Genomic DNA, 21,616 nt, shown 5'->3' on the forward strand with positions numbered 1-21,616 from the left:
TATCTCATCCCCTCCTGTGTGATACTGACTTCTGAGCTGTGTATCTCATCCCCTCCTGTGTGATACTGTCTGCTGAGCTGTGTATCTAATCCTATCCTGTGTGATGCTGTCTGCTGAGCTGTGTATCTAATCCTCTCCTGTGTGATACTGTCTGCTGAGCTGTGTATCTAATCCTCTCCTGTGTGATACTGTCTGCTGAGCTGTGTATCTAATCCTATCCTGTGTGATACTGTCTGCTGAGCTGTGTATCTAATCCTATCCTGTGTGATACTGTCTGCTGAGCTGTATCTAATTCTCTCCTGTGTGCAGGGCACTGCGGCCGATGCCGCTGCCCCTGACTGCTGAGCCCCTCGTTACGTCCCCCATGGTCACCTCTCCCTCCTTCCCATTGTGCAATGCCCCCCGCTGACCCCCCTTCCCTGCTGGGACCTCCTCCAGGGCATAAAAGCAGCCTCCGGAGTCCCTCCTTCCTATTACCACAATCTGCCCTCAGGGTGAGCATCGCCGATGGACCCCCTGGAAGCAGCGGTAAGAGAAAGGAGCGGACGGGAGGGAGCCGAATGGCTTGCCTCCCTTGTGGGCACCAGCTCCCTCCTGCCGGTTCCCAGCAGCGGTGGGCGCAGGTCTTCCAGACCCTCCCGTCCACTGCAGCGTCTGATTCCAGGCGCAGGGCGGCCCGGTCCAGAAGGTCCGGTCCGCTTTCACCTTCTGCTCCCGGCCCTAGCTCCCGGCCCTAGCCCCTGATCCCCCCCAACATCACGCCGGTCGCCATGGCCACCTCGCGCACCTCTCCCGCCGGGATGACGCGGCCCCGTGTGACTCCCTGTGGCATACGGAGATCGCGTCACATCCTGCTATCCATGTTCGCCGCGTCACTTCCTGTGACGCGGCGATCACATGATAACTCGTCACTTCCGGTTTCGGGTCCCGGACCGGAAATGACGTCAGGATCCGGAAAAAAAAAAGAGTATGCGGCGTTCGGCGCACATATCAGCTGTTTTTAAAAGCTGACATGTGTGACTACAAGTTACGGGTGGAATCGCTTCCACCTGCAACTTGTAACCCCTTACATCTCGCTGCCAAAGTCTGGCAGCGAGATGTATATGAGCGGGCATTACTATCACTTACCACCGCCCCCACCGAAAGTCACGTGCGTGATCACATGACTTTCGTTGGTTGCCATGGTAGCACAGGGTCATGTGATGACGCCTGTAGCTACCTTGAGTCACTTGCTCTCAGTGCCGGCATACTTCCGGCATTGAGGGTAAAGCAGTGTATCTGCAGATCTCAGCTGTGTAGCTGAGATCTGCAGATAGTGCAGAGCGATCGAATTGTTGATCCATACATCCCCCTAAAGGGACAAGTTTTAAAAAAAAAAATAAATAAATAAATAAATAAATAAAAAAAAAAAAAAAAAAAAAAAATAATAAAATAAAAATAAATAAATAAATAAAAAAAAAAAAAAAATATGTATACATATATACACATATTTGGTATCGCCACGTTCAGAAAAGCTTGATCTATCAAAATATAAAATCAATTAAAGAATAATAATGCTAATAATTTTATTCACTTGGGTAGCGCTGTCCACGGCGCTTTGTATGCATTGGCGACGCTGTCCCCATTGGAACTCACAATCTAGAGTCCCTAATCTGATTGTTAAATTTCATAGCAGCAAAAAAAAAAAAAAACAAAAAAAAAAAAAACACAAAACACCCAAAATTACGCTTTTGGTCACCGCATGTTTTGCGTAACATCCAATAACAGGCGATCAAAAGTAGCATCTGCGCAAAATGGTACCATTAAAAAATGTAAACTCGAGACGCAAAATAAGCAGTCATTGCGCCATAGATCCCAAAATGAGAACGCTACGGGTTTCGGAAAATGGCGCAAAACGTACGCCACTTTTATTGGGCGATCTTGTTAACACCATCAGGAGTAGCTCTGGTTAACCCCGCGTTTGTACAACATCAGGATGTAACGCAGCAGCGCCCGACTTACACAGGGACGTGTTCTACTGCTGTGTATCACAGCTGGGAACTCACCTAACACCAGATACAGTTAAAAAAAAAAAAAAAAAAAAAGAAAAAAAAAAAAAAAAAAAAATATAAATAAAAATTCGCGCAAACAAATACGTCGATATCTGTTCCCTATCAGTGGAGCAAAACACAGTCAAAAAAGAAAAGAGAGTCAATTCGCAAAATACTGCAATACCATTTTCAACTCCTATAAAACCCATGTCGGTTCTCATTGGTGGAAGTACGACGAAGAATTTAGAAGATGCTTGGCATTCCAACCGTTGGGAAGTTAAGGCCACCGATTCGTGGCTTATGATGGCGCAAAAGTCCCACCAGTCCTTTCCAGGCCCACCAAACTTTTCCTCTCACCACGCTACACCTGGAGCTGCAAATGTCCGCAGACCAGGTCACTGTTGGCTTTTCAATGAAGCCCATCGCAGGTTTCAAGGACTCCGCAAATACAAGCACGAATGCTCATCGTGCGGAGGCAATCACACCTCCTCCAAATGCGATAAGCAACTAGACAGGCGTCACACTAAAAATGCACCACCAAGTCCCAAAGACTCCAGTGAACGTGCACGTGGTGGAGCCATTGCTAGAACGTTACCCCAATAAGGCTGCGGCCAACGCTATTAGGGACGGTTTCAACCACGGTTTCTTTATCCCCCTTTATGTTCTCCTCAGAACTAACCTTCGCCCCCAACCGCAAATCGGCCCGGGACCTCCCACAGGTCCTGGCGAACAAACTACTGAAGGAAGTGGCGTTAGGCCGACTAGCAGGCCCATTTATAGATTTACCATTCTTAAACCCTTGCGTTTCACCCCTAGGGATATTGCCTAAGAAAGAAAAGGGTGAATTTCGCCTCATACACTACTTGTCCTTCCCGGCTGGGCGGTCAGTCAATGACGGCATCCCCACAGAGGACTGAGCAGTTTCCTACGCATTTTTGACAAAGCGGTCGCACTGGTGCGAAAAGCAGGGTAAGGAGCATTAATGGCAAAATCGGACATAGCATCTGCCTTTCGCCCGCTACTAGTGCACCCCGATTGTCCCACCTGCTAGGGCGCTATTTCAACAAAAAATTCTGTACCACATGTGAATTACCATGGGTTGCTCCATATCCTGCTCACACTTTGAGCTCTTCAGCTCTTTCCTGGAATGGGTGGTTAAGGACGTAGCAAAGAATAAATTGGTCACCCATTATTTGGATGATTTCTTGTTCGTTTTCCCACACCAACTCTAAAGCATGCTCAAGCGCGTTAAAATCTGTCCAGGTCATAGCGGACAAGTTTGGGTTTCCGCTGTTGGCCGAAAAAACAGTTGGCCATGTGACCTGCCTTTTCATTTGAGAATCGAAATAGACTCAATTATCATGATGTTTCGGCTACCACTCGAAAAGGTTGAAAAAACCACATCGCTCATTGACGGGTTCTGCGCGGTTCGTAAGGTAACCCTGGCGCAAATGCAATCTCTATTAGGCTTGCTCGCCTTCGCCTTTAGAGTCATGCCCATGGGAAGGGGCTTTTCCCTGAGGCTCTGCCTGGCCACTAGGAGCATAACTGCCTCCCATGAAAGGATTTGCATCACCAGCGCTCTACGTGAGGAGCTCGGTGTATGGAGGTCCTTCATAGCTACTTACAATGGGCGTTCATGTTTCCAGGAACAGAAAGTTTCCAGCGCTGATATATCTATTTTCGGATGCTGCCGGGTCCACCGGATTCGGCGTTTACCTTGGTCCCAATTGGTACGCTAATCGCTGGCCCAACACATGGCACCTGTCTGGGTGGACAAAAAAAAAAAAAAACCTTTACTCGAGCTGTTCCCTATAATAGTAGCTACAAGTCTTTGGGCAGAAAAGTTGGCGAACAATCGGACCCGCTTCAGGACTGACTACATAAGTGTCGTCCACGCCGTTAACCACCTCGCATCTTCCTCACCACCGGTGATCAGCTTGCTACGATACTTAGTTCTTAAGTGCCTTGAACATAATATCTGGGTCAAGGCCAGCCACATACCGGGGATTGATAACACTATCGCTGATGCCTTATTGCATTTGATTTTCAGAAGTTTCGAGCATTGCACCCAGAATCTGACAACAATGGCCAAAAGTGTCCACAGTCCCTCTGGACGGCCCCGTGGACAGTTGATTCCGCTGGTTAAGGCATCCCATCAACGTGGCATTTGTATGGTAAGGCTTGGGACGAATGATTTCAATATAGTTCAACCGCTGCCTAGCCAGGTGTCCGCGGTTTTTCTTAGCAATTCCGTTGCTCGAGACATAACGCATCTACATACCAGTGGCTTGCCGGGCACAGTAGCGTAGTAGCGGGTTGCAGGAATAGCCTCTCACTTTCAGGTTCGTGGATGGACCGATGGCACCAAGGCCTTTCTGTTCAAACAGGCCGTTAAAGGCTGGAAGCCCTGGTGCACGGAGAGCAGGAAGGCCAATTCATTCGCCATCCTTTCCGGCATAATAAACCAGCTAGGTGACGTTTGCACCAATGACAGCGAGGTCCTCTTGTTCTCGGCCGCATTCTCGCTAGCATTCTTCGGAGCCTTGACGGTCAGCGAATTAGTTAGCAGGTCCCTAGGTCGCACCGGTGGTCTGTTACGCGACAATGTTATAGTTTGCAATGGTGGAGTACGGGTTCGCATAAGGCGCTCCAAAATAGATCAGCTCGGTAGAGGAGTTTGGTTCCCTATTTTCCCGTTTTCAGGTATCCTATGTCCCATCCTTACCTTGCAGCGACACTTAGAGTCTTGGGTTCCCAACAAATTCTTCTTGGAGCACGCAGAGTGATCCCGCTCACGGTGACACAACTTTCGGCATTGCTTAAAATGTCTATTTCCTACCTGGACCTACAACCAGGAGATTATGGCATGCACTCCTTCCGCATCGACACGACAACCGAGGCAGCAAGGGCCAGCTTCATACCTATCCGTGCAGTCCTGTAGTTCCCTGCCACCAGTTGTCCACTGTTTGGCACGTTTATATATTACACAAAAAAAAAAAAAAATAAAATAAAATAAATTGTTAAATAAATATATGTATATCATTTCGGTTATCTAAACACCTTCAAACCTAAAGAAACATTAATACAATGATGTTTGCTGACACGATGATGGAAAATGTTTTGCATACAAGAGAGGTAACCGTTTTTCTTTTAGATCTGTCGAGACCTAGCATCTGGATCCTAGGTCACTCACACATATTCTGGGCAGCACGGCGGACTGAGTCGAGACCGGGTGGAAGCGTGCTGGGAGTTTGTGACCTCAAGTTTCACTGGAGAAGAGTTCGGGGCCTGGCCTGGGCCCAGGTCCTGCCCGTGGTAGTGAGCATATCCAGAGTAGCCACTGGCCTACTGGTGCTGGTCATTCACGGGTGGAAATGACCTGGTAAATGTGAGGATCCAGGATCTGCTTGCGGTCATGCAAGTGGTCCTAGATAAGTTCAGCAGCTTCTTTCCTAGATAAGTTCAGCAGCTTCTTTCCTAGATAAGTTCAGCAGCTTCTTTCCTAGATAAGTTCAGCAGCTTCTTTAGCAACGTAGTGGGGGTATGGTCCAGTATATTACCGAGATTGAGTTGTACAGGGGCAAGGAACATAGCAGCTGTGGAAAGGTCAAGGCAACACGTTAATATGCAGATCGCCAAATTAATAGCGTCAGGAAGAGGGATAGTGCCTGGACACGAGATGCTGGAATCAGGTCAGCCGTTTGGTGCTAGAGGATGGTTGTAGCCTTAATGATATAGGCCTAGACAATTTCCTGTCGGACAGTAAGGACGGGGTTGAGCGGGCCATAAGGGCCCTGTGTGGGGGTCGCAGCTCAGGCTTGGGCCTTCGCCACTCCGTGGCCGGTGGAAGAGGGATTTGGTGAGAGCCAACCTGCCACGGACGGCCGTAGGCATCGGGCCTCCTCCCTCAGGTTTAAGGCGGATTTGTGCCTGTGGTTAAAGCTGTGGCCAAAATAACAAGCAACCCCCTTTTTATATCAAAATTGAATGGTGTTACGTGGATACCTTCAATAAAGAACAAAAGAAAGATATTCCATGTGTGGTCTCATTCATTGCGCGGTGGGGAGGGGGAACCGGTTGGTGGGTCTCGGCAGTCTGCAGGGCACTGCGGCCGATGCCGCTGCCCCTGACTGCTGAGCCCCTCGTTACGTCCCCCATGGTCACCTCTCCCTCCTTCCCATTGTGCAATGCCCCCCGCTGACCCCCCTTCCCTGCTGGGACCTCCTCCAGGGCATAAAAGCAGCCTCCGGAGTCCCTCCTTCCTCTTACCACAATCTGCCCTCAGGGTGAGCATCGCCCGCCCTCCCTCCCTTAAGAAGGTTCTGTTACAAGTTCGGAAGTCAAAGCCGGTGGAAGAGGTATTTGGAGAGCCAACCTGCCACGGACGGCCGTAGGCACCGGGCCTCCTCCCTCAGGTTTAAGGCGGTTTTGTGCCTATGGAAAAAGGTTATGGTTCAATTTCAAAGTCACAGCCGGTGAAAGAGGGATTTGGTGAGAGCCAACCTGCCACGGACGGCCGTAGGCATCGGGCCTCCTCCCTCAGGTTTAAGGCGGATTTGTGCCTGTGGTTAAAGCTGTGGCCAAAATAACAAGCAACCCCCTTTTTATATCAAAATTGAATGGTGTTACGTGGATACCTTCAATAAAGAACAAAAGAAAGATATTCCATGTGTGGTCTCATTCATTGCGCGGTGGGGAGGGGGAACCGGTTGGTGGGTCTCGGCAGTCTGATATTGTCTGCTGAGCTGTATCTCATCCCCTCCTGTGTGATACTGTCTGCTGAGCTGTATCTCATCCCCTCCTGTGTGATACTGACTGCTGAGCTGTGTATCTAATCCCCTCCTGTGTGATACTGTCTGCTGAGCTGTATCTAATCCCCTCCTGTGTGATACTGTCTGCTGAGCTGTATCTAATCCTCTCCTGTGTGATACTGTCTGCTGAGCTGTATCTCATCTCCTCCTGTGGGATACTGACTGCTAAGCTGTATCTCATCCCCTCCTGTGTGATACTGTGTGCTGAGCTGTATCTAATTCTCTCCTGTGTGATACTGTCTGCTGAGCTGTATCTAATCCTCTCCTGTGTGATACTGTCTGCTGAGCTGTATCTAATCCTCTCCTGTGTGATACTGTCTGCTGAGCTGTATCTAATCCTCTCCTGTGTGATACTGACTGCTGAGCTGTATCTTATCCCCTCCTGTGTGATACTGACTGATGAGCTGTATCTCATCCCCTCCTGTGTGATACTGTGTGCTGAGCTGTATCTAATCCTCTCCTGTGTGATACTGACTGCTGAGCTGTGTATCTAATCCCCTCCTGTGTGATACTGTCTGCTGAGCTGTGTATCTCATCCTCTCCTGTGTGATACTGTCTGCTGAGCTGTGTATCTCATCCCCTCCTGTGTGATACTGTCTGCTGAGCTGTGTATCTCATCCCCTCCTGTGTGATACTGTCTGCTGAGCTGTATCTCATCCTCTCCTGTGTGATACTGACTGCTGAGTTGTATCTCATCCCCTCCAGTGTGATACTGACTGCTGAACTGTGTATCTCATCCCCTCCAGTGTGATACTGACTGCTGAACTGTGTATCTCATCCTCTCCTGTGTGATACTGTCTGCTGAGCTGTGTATCTCATCCCCTCCTGTGTGATACTGTCTGCTGAGCTGTGTATCTCATCCCCTCCTGTGTGATACTGTCTGCTGAGTTGTATCTCATCCTCTCCTGTGTGATACTGACTGCTGAGTTGTATCTCATCCCCTCCAGTGTGATACTGACTGCTGAGCTGTATCTCATCCTCTCCTGTGTGATACTGACTGCTGAGCTGTATTTCATCCCCTCCTGTGTGATACTGACTACTGAGCTGTGTATCTCATGCCCTCCTGTGTGATACTGACTGCTGAGCTGTGTATCTCATCCCCTCCTGTGTGATACTGACTGCTGAGCTGTATCTCATCCCCTCCTATGTGATACTGAGTGCTGAGCTGTGTATCTCATCCCCTCCTGTGTGATACTGACTGCTGAGCTGTGTATCTCATCCCCTCCTGTGTGATACTGTCTGCTGAGCTGTGTATCTCATCCCCTCCTGTGTGATACTGACTGCTGAGCTGTGTATCTCATCCCCTCCTGTGTGATACTGACTGCTGAGCTGTGTATCTCATCCCCTCCTGTGTGATACTGACTGCTGAGCTGTGTATCTCATCCCCTCCTGTGTGATACTGACTGCTGAGCTGTGTATCTCATCCTCTCCTGTGTGATACTGACTGCTGAGCTGTGTATCTCATCCCCTCCTGTGTGATACTGACTGCTGAGCTGTATCTCATCCCCTCCTGTGTGATACTGACTGCTGAGCTGTATCTCATCCCCTCCTGTGTGATACTGGCTGCTGAGCTGTGTATCTCATCCCCTCCTGTGTGATACTGACTGCTGAGCTGTGTATCTCATCCCCTCCTGTGTGATACTGACTGCTGAGCTGTGTATCTCATCCCCTCCTGTGTGATACTGACTGCTGAGCTGTGTATCTCATCCCCTCCTGTGTGATACTGACTGCTGAGCTGTGTATCTCATCCCCTTCTGTGTGATACTGACTGCTGAGCTGTATCTCATCCTCTCCTGTGTGATACTGACTGCTGAGCTGTATCTCATCCCCTCCTGTGTGATACTGACTGCTGAGCTGTATCTCATCAGCTCCTGTGTGATACTGACTGCTGAGCTGTATCTCATCCCCTCCTGTGTGATACTGACTGCTGAGCTGTGTATCTCATCCCGTCCTGTGTGATACTGACTGCTGAGCTGTATCTCATCCCCTCCTGTGTGATACTGACTGCTGAGCTGTGTATCTCATCCCCTCCTGTGTGATACTGACTGCTGAGCTGTATCTCATCCTCTCCTGTGTGATACTGACTGCTGAGCTGTATCTCATCCCCTCCTGTGTGATACTGTCTGCTGAGCAGTATCTCATCCCCTCCTGTGTGATACTGACTGCTGAGCTGTATCTCATCCCCTCCTGTGTGATACTGACTGCTGAGCTGTATCTCATCCCCTCCTGTGTGATACTGACTGCTGAGCTGTGTATCTCATCCCCTCCTGTGTGATACTGACTGCTGAGCTGTATCTCATCCCCTCCTGTGTGATACTGACTGCTGAGCTGTATCTCATCCCCTCCTGTGTGATACTGACTGCTGAGCTGTATCTCATCCCCTCCTGTGTGATACTGTGTGCTGAGCTGTATCTCACCCCCTCCTGTGTGATACTGACTGCTGAGCTGTGTATCTCATCCCCTCCTGTGTGATACTGACTGCTGAGCTGTGTATCTCATCCCCTCCTGTGTGATACTGACTGCTGAGCTGTGTATCTCATCCCCTCCTGTGTGATACTGACTGCTGAGCTGTATCTCATCCCCTCCTGTGTGATACTGACTGCTGAGCTGTGTATCTCATCCCCTCCTGTGTGATACTGACTGCTGAGCTGTGTATCTCATCCCCTCCTGTGTGATACTGACTGCTGAGCTGTGTATCTCATCCCCTCCTGTGTGATACTGACTGCTGAGCTGTGTATCTCATCCCCTCCTGTGTGATACTGACTGCTGAGCTGTGTATCTCATCCCCTCCTGTGTGATACTGACTGCTGAGCTGTGTATCTCATCCCCTCCTGTGTGATACTGTCTGCTGAGCTGTATCTAATCCCCTCCTGTGCGATACTGACTGCTGAGCTGTATCTCATCCCCTCCTGTGTGATACTGTCTGCTGAGCTGTGTATCTCATCCCCTCCAGTGTGATACTGTCTGCTGAGCTGTATCTCATCCCCTTCTGTGTGATACTGACTGCTGACCTGTATCTCATCCCCTCCTGTGTGATACTGTCTGCTGAGCTGTATCTAATCCCCTCCTGTGCGATACTGACTACTGAGCTGTATCTCATCCCCTCCTGTGTGATACTGTCTGCTGAGCTGTATCTCATCCCCTCCTGTGTGATACTGACTGCTGAGCTGTGTATCTCATCCCCTCCAGTGTGATACTGTCTGCTGAGCTGTGTATCTCATCCCCTCCTGTGTGATACTGTCTGCTGAGCTGTATCTCATCCTCTCCTGTGTGATACTGACTGCTGAGCTGTACCTCATCCCCTCCTGTGTGATACTGACTGCTGAGCTGTGTATCTCATCCCCTCCTGTGTGATACTGACTACTAAGCTGTGTATCTCATCCCCTCCTGTGTGATACTGACTGCTGAGCTGTGTATCTCATCCCCTCCTGTGTGATACTGACTGCTGAGCTGTATCTCATCCCCTCCTGTGTGATACTGTCTGCTGAGCTGTGTATCTAATCCTATCCTGTGTGATACTGTCTGCTGAGCTGTATCTAATCCTCTCCTGTGTGATATTGTCTGCTGAGCTGTATCTCATCCCCTCCTGTGTGATACTGACTTCTGAGCTGTGTATCTCATCCCCTCCTGTGTGATACTGTCTGCTGAGCTGTGTATCTAATCCTATCCTGTGTGATACTGTCTGCTGAGCTGTGTATCTAATCCTATCCTGTGTGATACTGTCTGCTGAGCTGTATCTAATTCTCTCCTGTGTGATATTGTCTGCTGAGCTGTATCTCATCCCCTCCTGTGTGATACTGTCTGCTGAGCTGTATCTCATCCCCTCCTGTGTGATACTGACTGCTGAGCTGTGTATCTAATCCCCTCCTGTGTGATACTGTCTGCTGAGCTGTATCTAATCCCCTCCTGTGTGATACTGTCTGCTGAGCTGTATCTAATCCTCTCCTGTGTGATACTGTCTGCTGAGCTGTATCTCATCTCCTCCTGTGGGATACTGACTGCTAAGCTGTATCTCATCCCCTCCTGTGTGATACTGTGTGCTGAGCTGTATCTAATTCTCTCCTGTGTGATACTGTCTGCTGAGCTGTATCTAATCCTCTCCTGTGTGATACTGTCTGCTGAGCTGTATCTAATCCTCTCCTGTGTGATACTGTCTGCTGAGCTGTATCTAATCCTCTCCTGTGTGATACTGACTGCTGAGCTGTATCTTATCCCCTCCTGTGTGATAGTGACTGATGAGCTGTATCTCATCCCCTCCTGTGTGATACTGTGTGCTGAGCTGTATCTAATCCTCTCCTGTGTGATACTGACTGCTGAGCTGTGTATCTAATCCCCTCCTGTGTGATACTGTCTGCTGAGCTGTGTATCTCATCCTCTCCTGTGTGATACTGTCTGCTGAGCTGTGTATCTCATCCCCTCCTGTGTGATACTGTCTGCTGAGCTGTGTATCTCATCCCCTCCTGTGTGATACTGTCTGCTGAGCTGTATCTCATCCTCTCCTGTGTGATACTGACTGCTGAGTTGTATCTCATCCCCTCCAGTGTGATACTGACTGCTGAACTGTGTATCTCATCCCCTCCAGTGTGATACTGACTGCTGAACTGTGTATCTCATCCTCTCCTGTGTGATACTGTCTGCTGAGCTGTGTATCTCATCCCCTCCTGTGTGATACTGTCTGCTGAGCTGTGTATCTCATCCCCTCCTGTGTGATACTGTCTGCTGAGTTGTATCTCATCCTCTCCTGTGCGATACTGACTGCTGAGTTGTATCTCATCCCCTCCTGTGTGATACTGTCTGCTGAGCTGTATCTCATCCTCTCCTGTGTGATACTGACTGCTGAGTTGTATCTCATCCCCTCCAGTGTGATACTGACTGCTGAACTGTGTATCTCATCCCCTCCAGTGTGATACTGACTGCTGAACTGTGTATCTCATCCTCTCCTGTGTGATACTGTCTGCTGAGCTGTGTATCTCATCCCCTCCTGTGTGATACTGTCTGCTGAGCTGTGTATCTCATCCCCTCCTGTGTGATACTGTCTGCTGAGTTGTATCTCATCCTCTCCTGTGTGATACTGACTGCTGAGCTGTATCTCATCCTCTCCTGTGTGATACTGACTGCTGAGCTGTATTTCATCCCCTCCTGTGTGATACTGACTACTGAGCTGTGTATCTCATGCCCTCCTGTGTGATACTGACTGCTGAGCTGTGTATCTCATCCCCTCCTGTGTGATACTGACTGCTGAGCTGTATCTCATCCCCTCCTATGTGATACTGAGTGCTGAGCTGTGTATCTCATCCCCTCCTGTGTGATACTGACTGCTGAGCTGTGTATCTCATCCCCTCCTGTGTGATACTGTCTGCTGAGCTGTGTATCTCATCCCCTCCTGTGTGATACTGACTGCTGAGCTGTGTATCTCATCCCCTCCTGTGTGATACTGACTGCTGAGCTGTGTATCTCATCCCCTCCTGTGTGATACTGACTGCTGAGCTGTGTATCTCATCCCCTCCTGTGTGATACTGACTGCTGAGCTGTGTATCTCATCCTCTCCTGTGTGATACTGACTGCTGAGCTGTGTATCTCATCCCCTCCTGTGTGATACTGACTGCTGAGCTGTATCTCATCCCCTCCTGTGTGATACTGACTGCTGAGCTGTATCTCATCCCCTCCTGTGTGATACTGGCTGCTGAGCTGTGTATCTCATCCCCTCCTGTGTGATACTGACTGCTGAGCTGTGTATCTCATCCCCTCCTGTGTGATACTGACTGCTGAGCTGTGTATCTCATCCCCTCCTGTGTGATACTGACTGCTGAGCTGTGTATCTCATCCCCTCCTGTGTGATACTGACTGCTGAGCTGTGTATCTCATCCCCTTCTGTGTGATACTGACTGCTGAGCTGTATCTCATCCTCTCCTGTGTGATACTGACTGCTGAGCTGTATCTCATCCCCTCCTGTGTGATACTGACTGCTGAGCTGTATCTCATCAGCTCCTGTGTGATACTGACTGCTGAGCTGTATCTCATCCCCTCCTGTGTGATACTGACTGCTGAGCTGTGTATCTCATCCCGTCCTGTGTGATACTGACTGCTGAGCTGTATCTCATCCCCTCCTGTGTGATACTGACTGCTGAGCTGTGTATCTCATCCCCTCCTGTGTGATACTGACTGCTGAGCTGTATCTCATCCTCTCCTGTGTGATACTGACTGCTGAGCTGTATCTCATCCCCTCCTGTGTGATACTGTCTGCTGAGCAGTATCTCATCCCCTCCTGTGTGATACTGACTGCTGAGCTGTATCTCATCCCCTCCTGTGTGATACTGACTGCTGAGCTGTATCTCATCCCCTCCTGTGTGATACTGACTGCTGAGCTGTGTATCTCATCCCCTCCTGTGTGATACTGACTGCTGAGCTGTATCTCATCCCCTCCTGTGTGATACTGACTGCTGAGCTGTATCTCATCCCCTCCTGTGTGATACTGACTGCTGAGCTGTATCTCATCCCCTCCTGTGTGATACTGTGTGCTGAGCTGTATCTCACCCCCTCCTGTGTGATACTGACTGCTGAGCTGTGTATCTCATCCCCTCCTGTGTGATACTGACTGCTGAGCTGTGTATCTCATCCCCTCCTGTGTGATACTGACTGCTGAGCTGTGTATCTCATCCCCTCCTGTGTGATACTGACTGCTGAGCTGTATCTCATCCCCTCCTGTGTGATACTGACTGCTGAGCTGTGTATCTCATCCCCTCCTGTGTGATACTGACTGCTGAGCTGTGTATCTCATCCCCTCCTGTGTGATACTGACTGCTGAGCTGTGTATCTCATCCCCTCCTGTGTGATACTGACTGCTGAGCTGTGTATCTCATCCCCTCCTGTGTGATACTGACTGCTGAGCTGTGTATCTCATCCCCTCCTGTGTGATACTGACTGCTGAGCTGTGTATCTCATCCCCTCCTGTGTGATACTGTCTGCTGAGCTGTATCTAATCCCCTCCTGTGCGATACTGACTGCTGAGCTGTATCTCATCCCCTCCTGTGTGATACTGTCTGCTGAGCTGTATCTCATCCCCTCCTGTGTGATACTGACTGCTGAGCTGTGTATCTCATCCCCTCCTGTGTGATACTGACTGCTGAGCTGTATCTCATCCCCTCCTGTGTGATACTGACTGCTGAGCTGTATCTCATCCCCTCCTGTGTGATACTGACTGCTGAGCTGTGTATCTCATCCCCTCCTGTGTGATACTGACTGCTGAGCTGTATCTCATCCCCTCCTGTGTGATACTGACTGCTGAGCTGTATCTCATCCCCTCCTGTGTGATACTGACTGCTGAGCTGTATCTCATCCCCTCCTGTGTGATACTGTGTGCTGAGCTGTATCTCACCCCCTCCTGTGTGATACTGACTGCTGAGCTGTGTATCTCATCCCCTCCTGTGTGATACTGACTGCTGAGCTGTGTATCTCATCCCCTCCTGTGTGATACTGACTGCTGAGCTGTGTATCTCATCCCCTCCTGTGTGATACTGACTGCTGAGCTGTATCTCATCCCCTCCTGTGTGATACTGACTGCTGAGCTGTGTATCTCATCCCCTCCTGTGTGATACTGACTGCTGAGCTGTGTATCTCATCCCCTCCTGTGTGATACTGACTGCTGAGCTGTGTATCTCATCCCCTCCTGTGTGATACTGACTGCTGAGCTGTATCTCATCCCCTCCTGTGTGATACTGACTGCTGAGCTGTATCTCATCCCCTCCTGTGTGATACTGTCTGCTGAGCTGTATCTCATCCCCTCCTGTGTGATACTGACTGCTGAGCTGTGTATCTCATCCCCTCCTGTGTGATACTGACTGCTGAGCTGTGTATCTCATCCCCTCCTGTGTGATACTGACTGCTTTCCTTATTGGATTCTTACCTGGACACTTCTTCTGATTACACGGTTTGCTCTCCTCTGATTGGCCGGGACAATCTTCCCCTCCGAATAGTGGTCCTATGCAGGTGCGCTCCCTCCTCTGCGCCCCTCCGTCACACGTGGTGCTGCAGCCCCCCCACTGGCCCCACGGCTGCCACTCCCCGTCCACTGGAAGGAATAAGCATCATTACTGCGGAGCCATTTGTGCCGCATTACCCAACTTTCCAAAGAGCCTGAACGGCATCTACTATGTATGGATGCTCTGCACATAACCTACATCACATAATACTCCAGTCACCCCCAAAGCTGCAAGAAAACATTCTATCAACAAATTATCTATATAGACTTAACCCTTACCTGGACACTGTGAGAGGAAGCAGTCCCTCACTTCCGACCACTCTCCGACACACTCCTGGCCGCCGTACGACGGTCCGCTACACTCGCGGATCCTGCTCTGCGTCCCATTGGAGCAAGACGCGGAGCAGGCGCTCCAGCTGGACCACTCGTTCCAGGTACCGTCCACTGCGAGAAGAGACAACGAGCAGTGACTACGAGGACCAGCTAAGGATGTAGCAGAGCTGGCTGTGTCAGCGGTCTGTCAGGCTGCATGATATCAGTGACTACACTTAAATATTAATCAGACTCTTTATAATATACTCCATTACCTTATTTTGCTTCCTTGTCTGTGACACCATGCTGAAAGTGCGGTTTTATCTGACTAGTTTATGCAACTTTAGAAGCTGCTTTGATCTGCTGCTCTAGTAAGAATCCCTATTCACTATTTACAAATACTCTCTTGGTGGTCATCCTGCTCCCCTCCTCCAATTTCAGACACTGGGAGGAGTGCTTGTAAATAGTGAGTGCATATTCTTACTACAGCAGCAGTTCAAAGCAGCTATTAATGGTGCATATTATTTTATGCACCATTAATAGCTGCTTTGAACTGCTGCTTTAGTAGGAAGCGGCTAAATCAGCACTTTCATCATTGTTTATGAAAGAGAAGGAAACAAAATAAAGTAATGGAGCATATTACAATGATTCAGAACTTTGCAAAAGTGATCAATAATTAAAAGTTTAGTTATTTTTTTTTAACTTTGCTTTATCTGAAAAACTTTCCTGTCTATCTGGTGTCTTATCATCTCTTTATGATGGAGCTGAGCTGCATATGTCACACTCAGCACTGCTTCATATAATAATCTATGCTCCATTTGCCAAACTCAGCTCTGCTACCTATACAAATCTAGCTCTGCTACATATCACTAACTCAGCTCTGCTACCTATACAAATCTAGCTCTGCTACATGTCACTAACTCAGCTCTGCTACCTATACAAATCTAGCTCTGCTACATATCACTAACTCAGCTCTGCTACCTATACAAATCTAGCTCTGCTACATATCACTAACTCAGCTCTGCTACCTATACAAATCTAGCTCTGCTACATATCACTAACTCAGCTCTGCTACCTATACAAATCTAGCTCTGCTACATGTCACTAACTCAGCTCTGCTACCTATACAAATCTAGCTCTGCTACATGTCACTAACTCAGCTCTGCTACCTAAACAAATCTGGCTCTGCTACTAGTCACTAACTCAGCTCTGCTACCTATACAAATCTAGCTCTGCTACATGTCACTAACTCAGCTCTGCTACCTATACAAATCTAGCTCTGCTACAAATCACTAACTCAGCTCTGCTACCTATACAAATCTAGCTCTGCTACATGTCACTAACTCAGCTCTGCTACCTATACAAAGCTAACTCTGCTACATGTCACTAACTCAGCTCTCCTACCTATACAAATCTAGCTCTGCTACATGTCACTAACTCAGCTCTGCTACCTAAACAAATCTAGCTCTGCTACATGTCACTAACTCAGCTCTGCTACCTATACAAATCTAGCTCTGCTACATGTCACTAACTCAGCTCTGCTACCTATACAAATCTGGCTCTGCTACATGTCACTAACTCAGCCCTGCTACCTAAACAAATCTGGCTCTGCTACTAGTCACTAACTCAGCTCTGCTACCTATACAAATCTAGCTCTGCTACATGTCACTAACTCAGCTCTGCTACCTATACAAATCTAGCTCTGCTACAAATCACTAACTCAGCTCTGCTACCTATACAAATCTAGCTCTGCTACATGTCACTAACTCAGCTCTGCTACCTATACAAAGCTAACTCTGCTACATGTCACTAACTCAGCTCTCCTACCTATACAAATCTAGCTCTGCTACATGTCACTAACTCAGCTCTGCTACCTATACAAATCTAGCTCTGCTACATGTCACTAACTCAGCTCTGCTACCTATACAAATCTAGCTCTGCTACATGTCACTAACTCAGCTCTGCTACCTATACAAATCTAGCTCTGCTACATGTCACTAACTCAGCTCTGCTACCTATACAAATCTGGCTCTGCTACATGTCACTAACTCAGCCCTGCTACCTATACAAATCTAGCTCTGCTACATGTCACTAACTCAGCCCTGCTACCTATACAAATCTAGCTCTGCTACATGTCACTAACTCAGCTCTGCTACCAATACAAATCTAGCTCTGCTACATGTCACTAACTCAGCTCTGCTACATCTGTATAGCAGGAAATGTATGCATTCACCTGGACACAGGGCGATGTTGCAGTACTTTGTCTGTTTATCTGGTCCGTGGCATTCTTCACCCCCAAACTGAGGCGGGTTGCAAGTTCGGGTTCTCTCGCGGAGCCCCCTTCCACACGTTGATGAGCACAGACTCCACGGTGACCACTCGTCCCAGGTACCATGCACTGCGGAGACACAGAACATACACCGTAACCTGTCTGTATACTGACATATAGTGCACTGCAGAGACACAGAACATACACCGTGACCTGTCTGTATACTGACATATAGTGCACTGCGGAGACACAGAACATATACCGTGACCTGTCTGTATACTGACATATAGTGCACTGCAGAGACACAGAACATATACCGTGACCTGTCTGTATACTGACATATAGTGCACTGCGGAGACACAGAACATCTACCGTGACCTGTCTGTATACTGACATATAGTGCACTGCAGAGACACAGAACATATACCGTGACCTGTCTGTATACTGACATATAGTGCACTGCGGAGACACAGAACATGCACCGTAACCTGTCTGTATACTGACATATAGTGCACTGCGGAGACACAGAACATACACCGTGACCTGTCTGTATACTGACATATAGTGCACTGCGGAGACACAGAACATACACCGTGACCTGTCTGTATACTGACATATAGTGCACTGCGGAGACACAGAACATACACCGTGACCTGTCTGTATACTGACATATAGTGCACTGCGGAGACACAGAACATATACCGTGACCTGTCTGTATACTGACATATAGTGCACTGCGGAGACACAGAACATACACCGTAACCTGTCTGTATACTGACATATAGTGCACTGCGGAGACACAGAACATATACCGTGACCTGTCTGTATACTGACATATAGTGCACTGCGGAGACACAGAACATATACCGTGACCTGTCTGTATACTGACATATAGTGCACTGCGGAGACACAGAACATATACCGTGACCTGTCTGTATACTGACATATAGTGCACTGCGGAGACACAGAACATACACCGTGACCTGTCTGTATACTGACATATAGTGCACTGCGGAGACACAGATCATACACTGTAACCTGTCTGTATACTGACATATAGTGCACTGCGGAGACACAGAACATACACCGTAACCTGTCTGTATACTGACATATAGTGCACTGCGGAGACACAGAACATATACCGTAACCTGTCTGTATACTGACAAATAGTGCACTGCGGAGACACAGAACATACACCGTGACCTGTCTGTATACTGACATATAGTGCACTGCAGAGACACAGAGTAAGGCCACGCACGTCTAGTCAGCATGTGACTGCATGTATGCAAATCACATACTTGTGGTCATGCGCCCGCCCACTCCTGCTGTGACAATTCACAAGTCTACAATCACAGAATGACAGCAGACTTTAACCCCAAGGCTGGACAATTCCCTTTAATTATTCAGCAATTATTGCAAAGCTATGAATTTGTGTAGTACATTAAATTCAGTTATGTTGCTTCACCCAAACCCTATGCTGTATTGCTGATTCAATGTTAAGTTCAACCTCCTTTACAAGCAGCTTTTAATTGCTGCTCACTAACATTCTGTACATTATATTCACACAGTTTATGTACAGGACCTACCCTACCTGGGCCTTTTTGCTCCCCAAACATACGCTCAGACTGGTTAAGTCTTGCACACAGACTGAACACAGCCGAATGATTCTTTGTGAGCAACAGATGAAAGCAGCTTCTAAAGGAGCATGAACTGGGAATTGAAAGAGCACGGCAGCATTTTATATTGGCGAAATGGAAGGAAAATAAAAGTTGGGAAGTATATTACAAAAGTTCACAACTTTTGCAATGCAGGAGAAATAATTAATAAAAATAAATAAATAAGAAATTTAAAACTATTATTATTACTATTATTATTATTATTATTATTATTAATAATAACACTAAGTATAATTACTTTATTTGTATGCTTTAATCAAAAGATAAAAGTTAAAAAAAACAACACAAAAAATACAATGAATGAAAATATGATTACAATGAACTAAAGAAGGAATATAACACAAACACTAAATTTTTAGTAAAAGAAAAATATTATGGTTAAAAATGTAAATAAAAAAAGATAAAATACAGTGATCAAATCAACTAATAAAAAATGTAAAAAATCAAAAATTATAATAATAATAATACAAAGTGTAATTACTTTTTATTTTGAAAGTTTTGATCAAAAAATAAAAGTAAAAAAAAAATACAATGAATGAAAATATGATTACAATGAGGTAAACAAGGAATAAAATACAAACATTTAATTCTTAGTAAAAGAAAATAAATATTATTGTTAAAAATGTAAAATAAAAAAATAAAAGTGATAAAATCAACAAAAAATATGTAAAAAAAATTAACACAAAATATTTTTAATAACAATAATTATACAAAGTGTAATTACTTTTTATTTTGAAGCTTTGATCCAAAAAATAAAAGTAAAAAAAAACCCAAAAAAATACAATGAATGAAAATATGATTACAATGACGTAAACAAGGAATAAAACACAACATTCAATTCTTAGTAAAAAGAAAATAATTATCGTTAAAAATGTAAAATAAAAAAATAAAATACAGTGATAAAATTAATAAAAAAGTAAAATGATAATAAATAGAACAATTTAAATGATAAGAAATAGAACAAAAAACAATAGTAATATTTAATTAATTTAAATTTATATTTTTAATTAAATTATTGTAATTTTTTATATATATATAAATATAATAAATATAAATATATATATATATAATAAAAATAAATTGAGAATTATTTATAAAACAAAAAGAAACGAAAAGGTATAAAGTTTGCCGTTGGGCTTGGTGGGTCCGGTGCTCGGTGTGGATGTCGTGTGTTTCGCCCTTGCACCGCGGTGACATTGCACCAAATCGTTTAGTTTATGTATCCGCCAGTTACCGTGCCGAGCAGCGGCCAATTGCACGTCACCATGACAACCATCTTTTTGGGAATTACTATGTAAATATATACCAGCAATAACATTGTTTCCCGGGAAGGTGTAGCAGTCAGACGTAATTGAGAGCCTGATTCCATATTCACATATTTAGTGCTTAGGACGTAATGTGAGATACCGCCACGATGTGAGATACCGCCACGATGTAAGATACCGCCACGCTCCGTAATTATAAACTTCTAAAGGAATTCGCAATTTAATAGAAGCTACAAATAACTGGCGCAATGTTCCTCAGCGTGAGAGCAGAAGTGGAGATGAAATAAAGCCTGGAGGTTCCCATCGAGCGGCAGAGCCCGGCACACGAGACGCCGCCACCTCCAGCAAAGTCTGAGGATTTTATTTAAATGATTTTTCCAGTTAGTTTTACATTTTAAGTCTTAAAATATAAAAGAAAAAAAAAAGAAAAGTTTTATGGAACGTCTGTGAGCGGATCCCAAATCTCTCTCCCATCATGTAATACACACAGTGATCCGTTCCTCTACACTGATACATTGTAACAATATACTAGCTTTATTTGTAGCTAATATCTGGGAGGATTTCTCCACCTTTACATGGAAATACTGAAAGTTTACAGCAAGAACTGAAACAAAAAAGTAATGCGAAGAGGAAGAGGAACTTTTTCTTAGTAAAAAAAAAAAAGGGACAACAAAAGTTTAGGTGGAGGGTCAACACTGAACCTGCCTCAAAGAGGCAGGCAAGTTTGGATTTTGCATTTTTGCAGTTTTTTTTTTACTAGCTGTAGTACCCGGAATTGCCCGGGATAGTAACTGTCTCTTTGTCTGTCTCTCTTTCCCTATCTGTCTCTGTGTCTGTCCCTCTCTGTCTGTCTCTGTCCCTCTCTGTCTGTCTCTGTCCCTCTCTGTCTGTCTCTGTCCCTCTCTGTCTGTCTCTCTCCCTCTCTGTCTGTCTCTGTATCTCCTTCCCTGTCTGTCTCTTTGTCTATGTCTATCTGTTTCTTTGTCTGTCTCTGCCTGTCTCTTTCCCTGTCTGTCTGTCTCTTTCCCTGTCTGTCTCTTTCCCTGTCTGTCTGTCTCTTTCCCTGTCTGTCTGTCTCTTTCCCTGTCTGTCTGTCTCTTTCCCTGTCTGTCTGTCTCTTTCCCTGTCTGTCTGTCTCTTCCCCTGTCTCTGTCTGTCTGTTTCTGTCTCTTTCCCTGGCTGCATTGTGACAGACCAACATTGAATTTAAGGGCGTGGCTGCGTATTCTTCTGAAATTCTGGCTGCATTGTGGCTCCCAGCTTAATTTACTT

At 46.6% G+C, this 21,616-nt stretch overlaps 1 protein-coding gene across 4 annotated transcripts in view; it reads right to left on the bottom strand.

Moving 5' to 3' along the window:
- The window catches only part of ADGRB1 (adhesion G protein-coupled receptor B1), a 719,771-nt gene that overhangs the window by 286,301 nt on the left and 411,854 nt on the right, over positions 1-21,616 (bottom strand). For all 4 annotated transcript variants that reach the window (XM_075352815.1, XM_075352814.1, XM_075352813.1 and 1 more), the window contains exons 6-8: positions 17,368-17,532; positions 15,102-15,266; positions 14,748-14,912 (exon numbers count right to left, since the gene is read on the bottom strand). In XM_075352815.1, coding sequence (XP_075208930.1) covers positions 14,748-14,912; positions 15,102-15,266; positions 17,368-17,532 — 495 coding nt within the window. The remainder of the gene's footprint in view (positions 1-14,747; positions 14,913-15,101; positions 15,267-17,367; positions 17,533-21,616) is intronic.

Source organism: Anomaloglossus baeobatrachus, chromosome 6 (assembly GCF_048569485.1).
Source record: "Anomaloglossus baeobatrachus isolate aAnoBae1 chromosome 6, aAnoBae1.hap1, whole genome shotgun sequence".
Lineage (NCBI taxonomy): Eukaryota > Metazoa > Chordata > Amphibia > Anura > Aromobatidae > Anomaloglossus > Anomaloglossus baeobatrachus.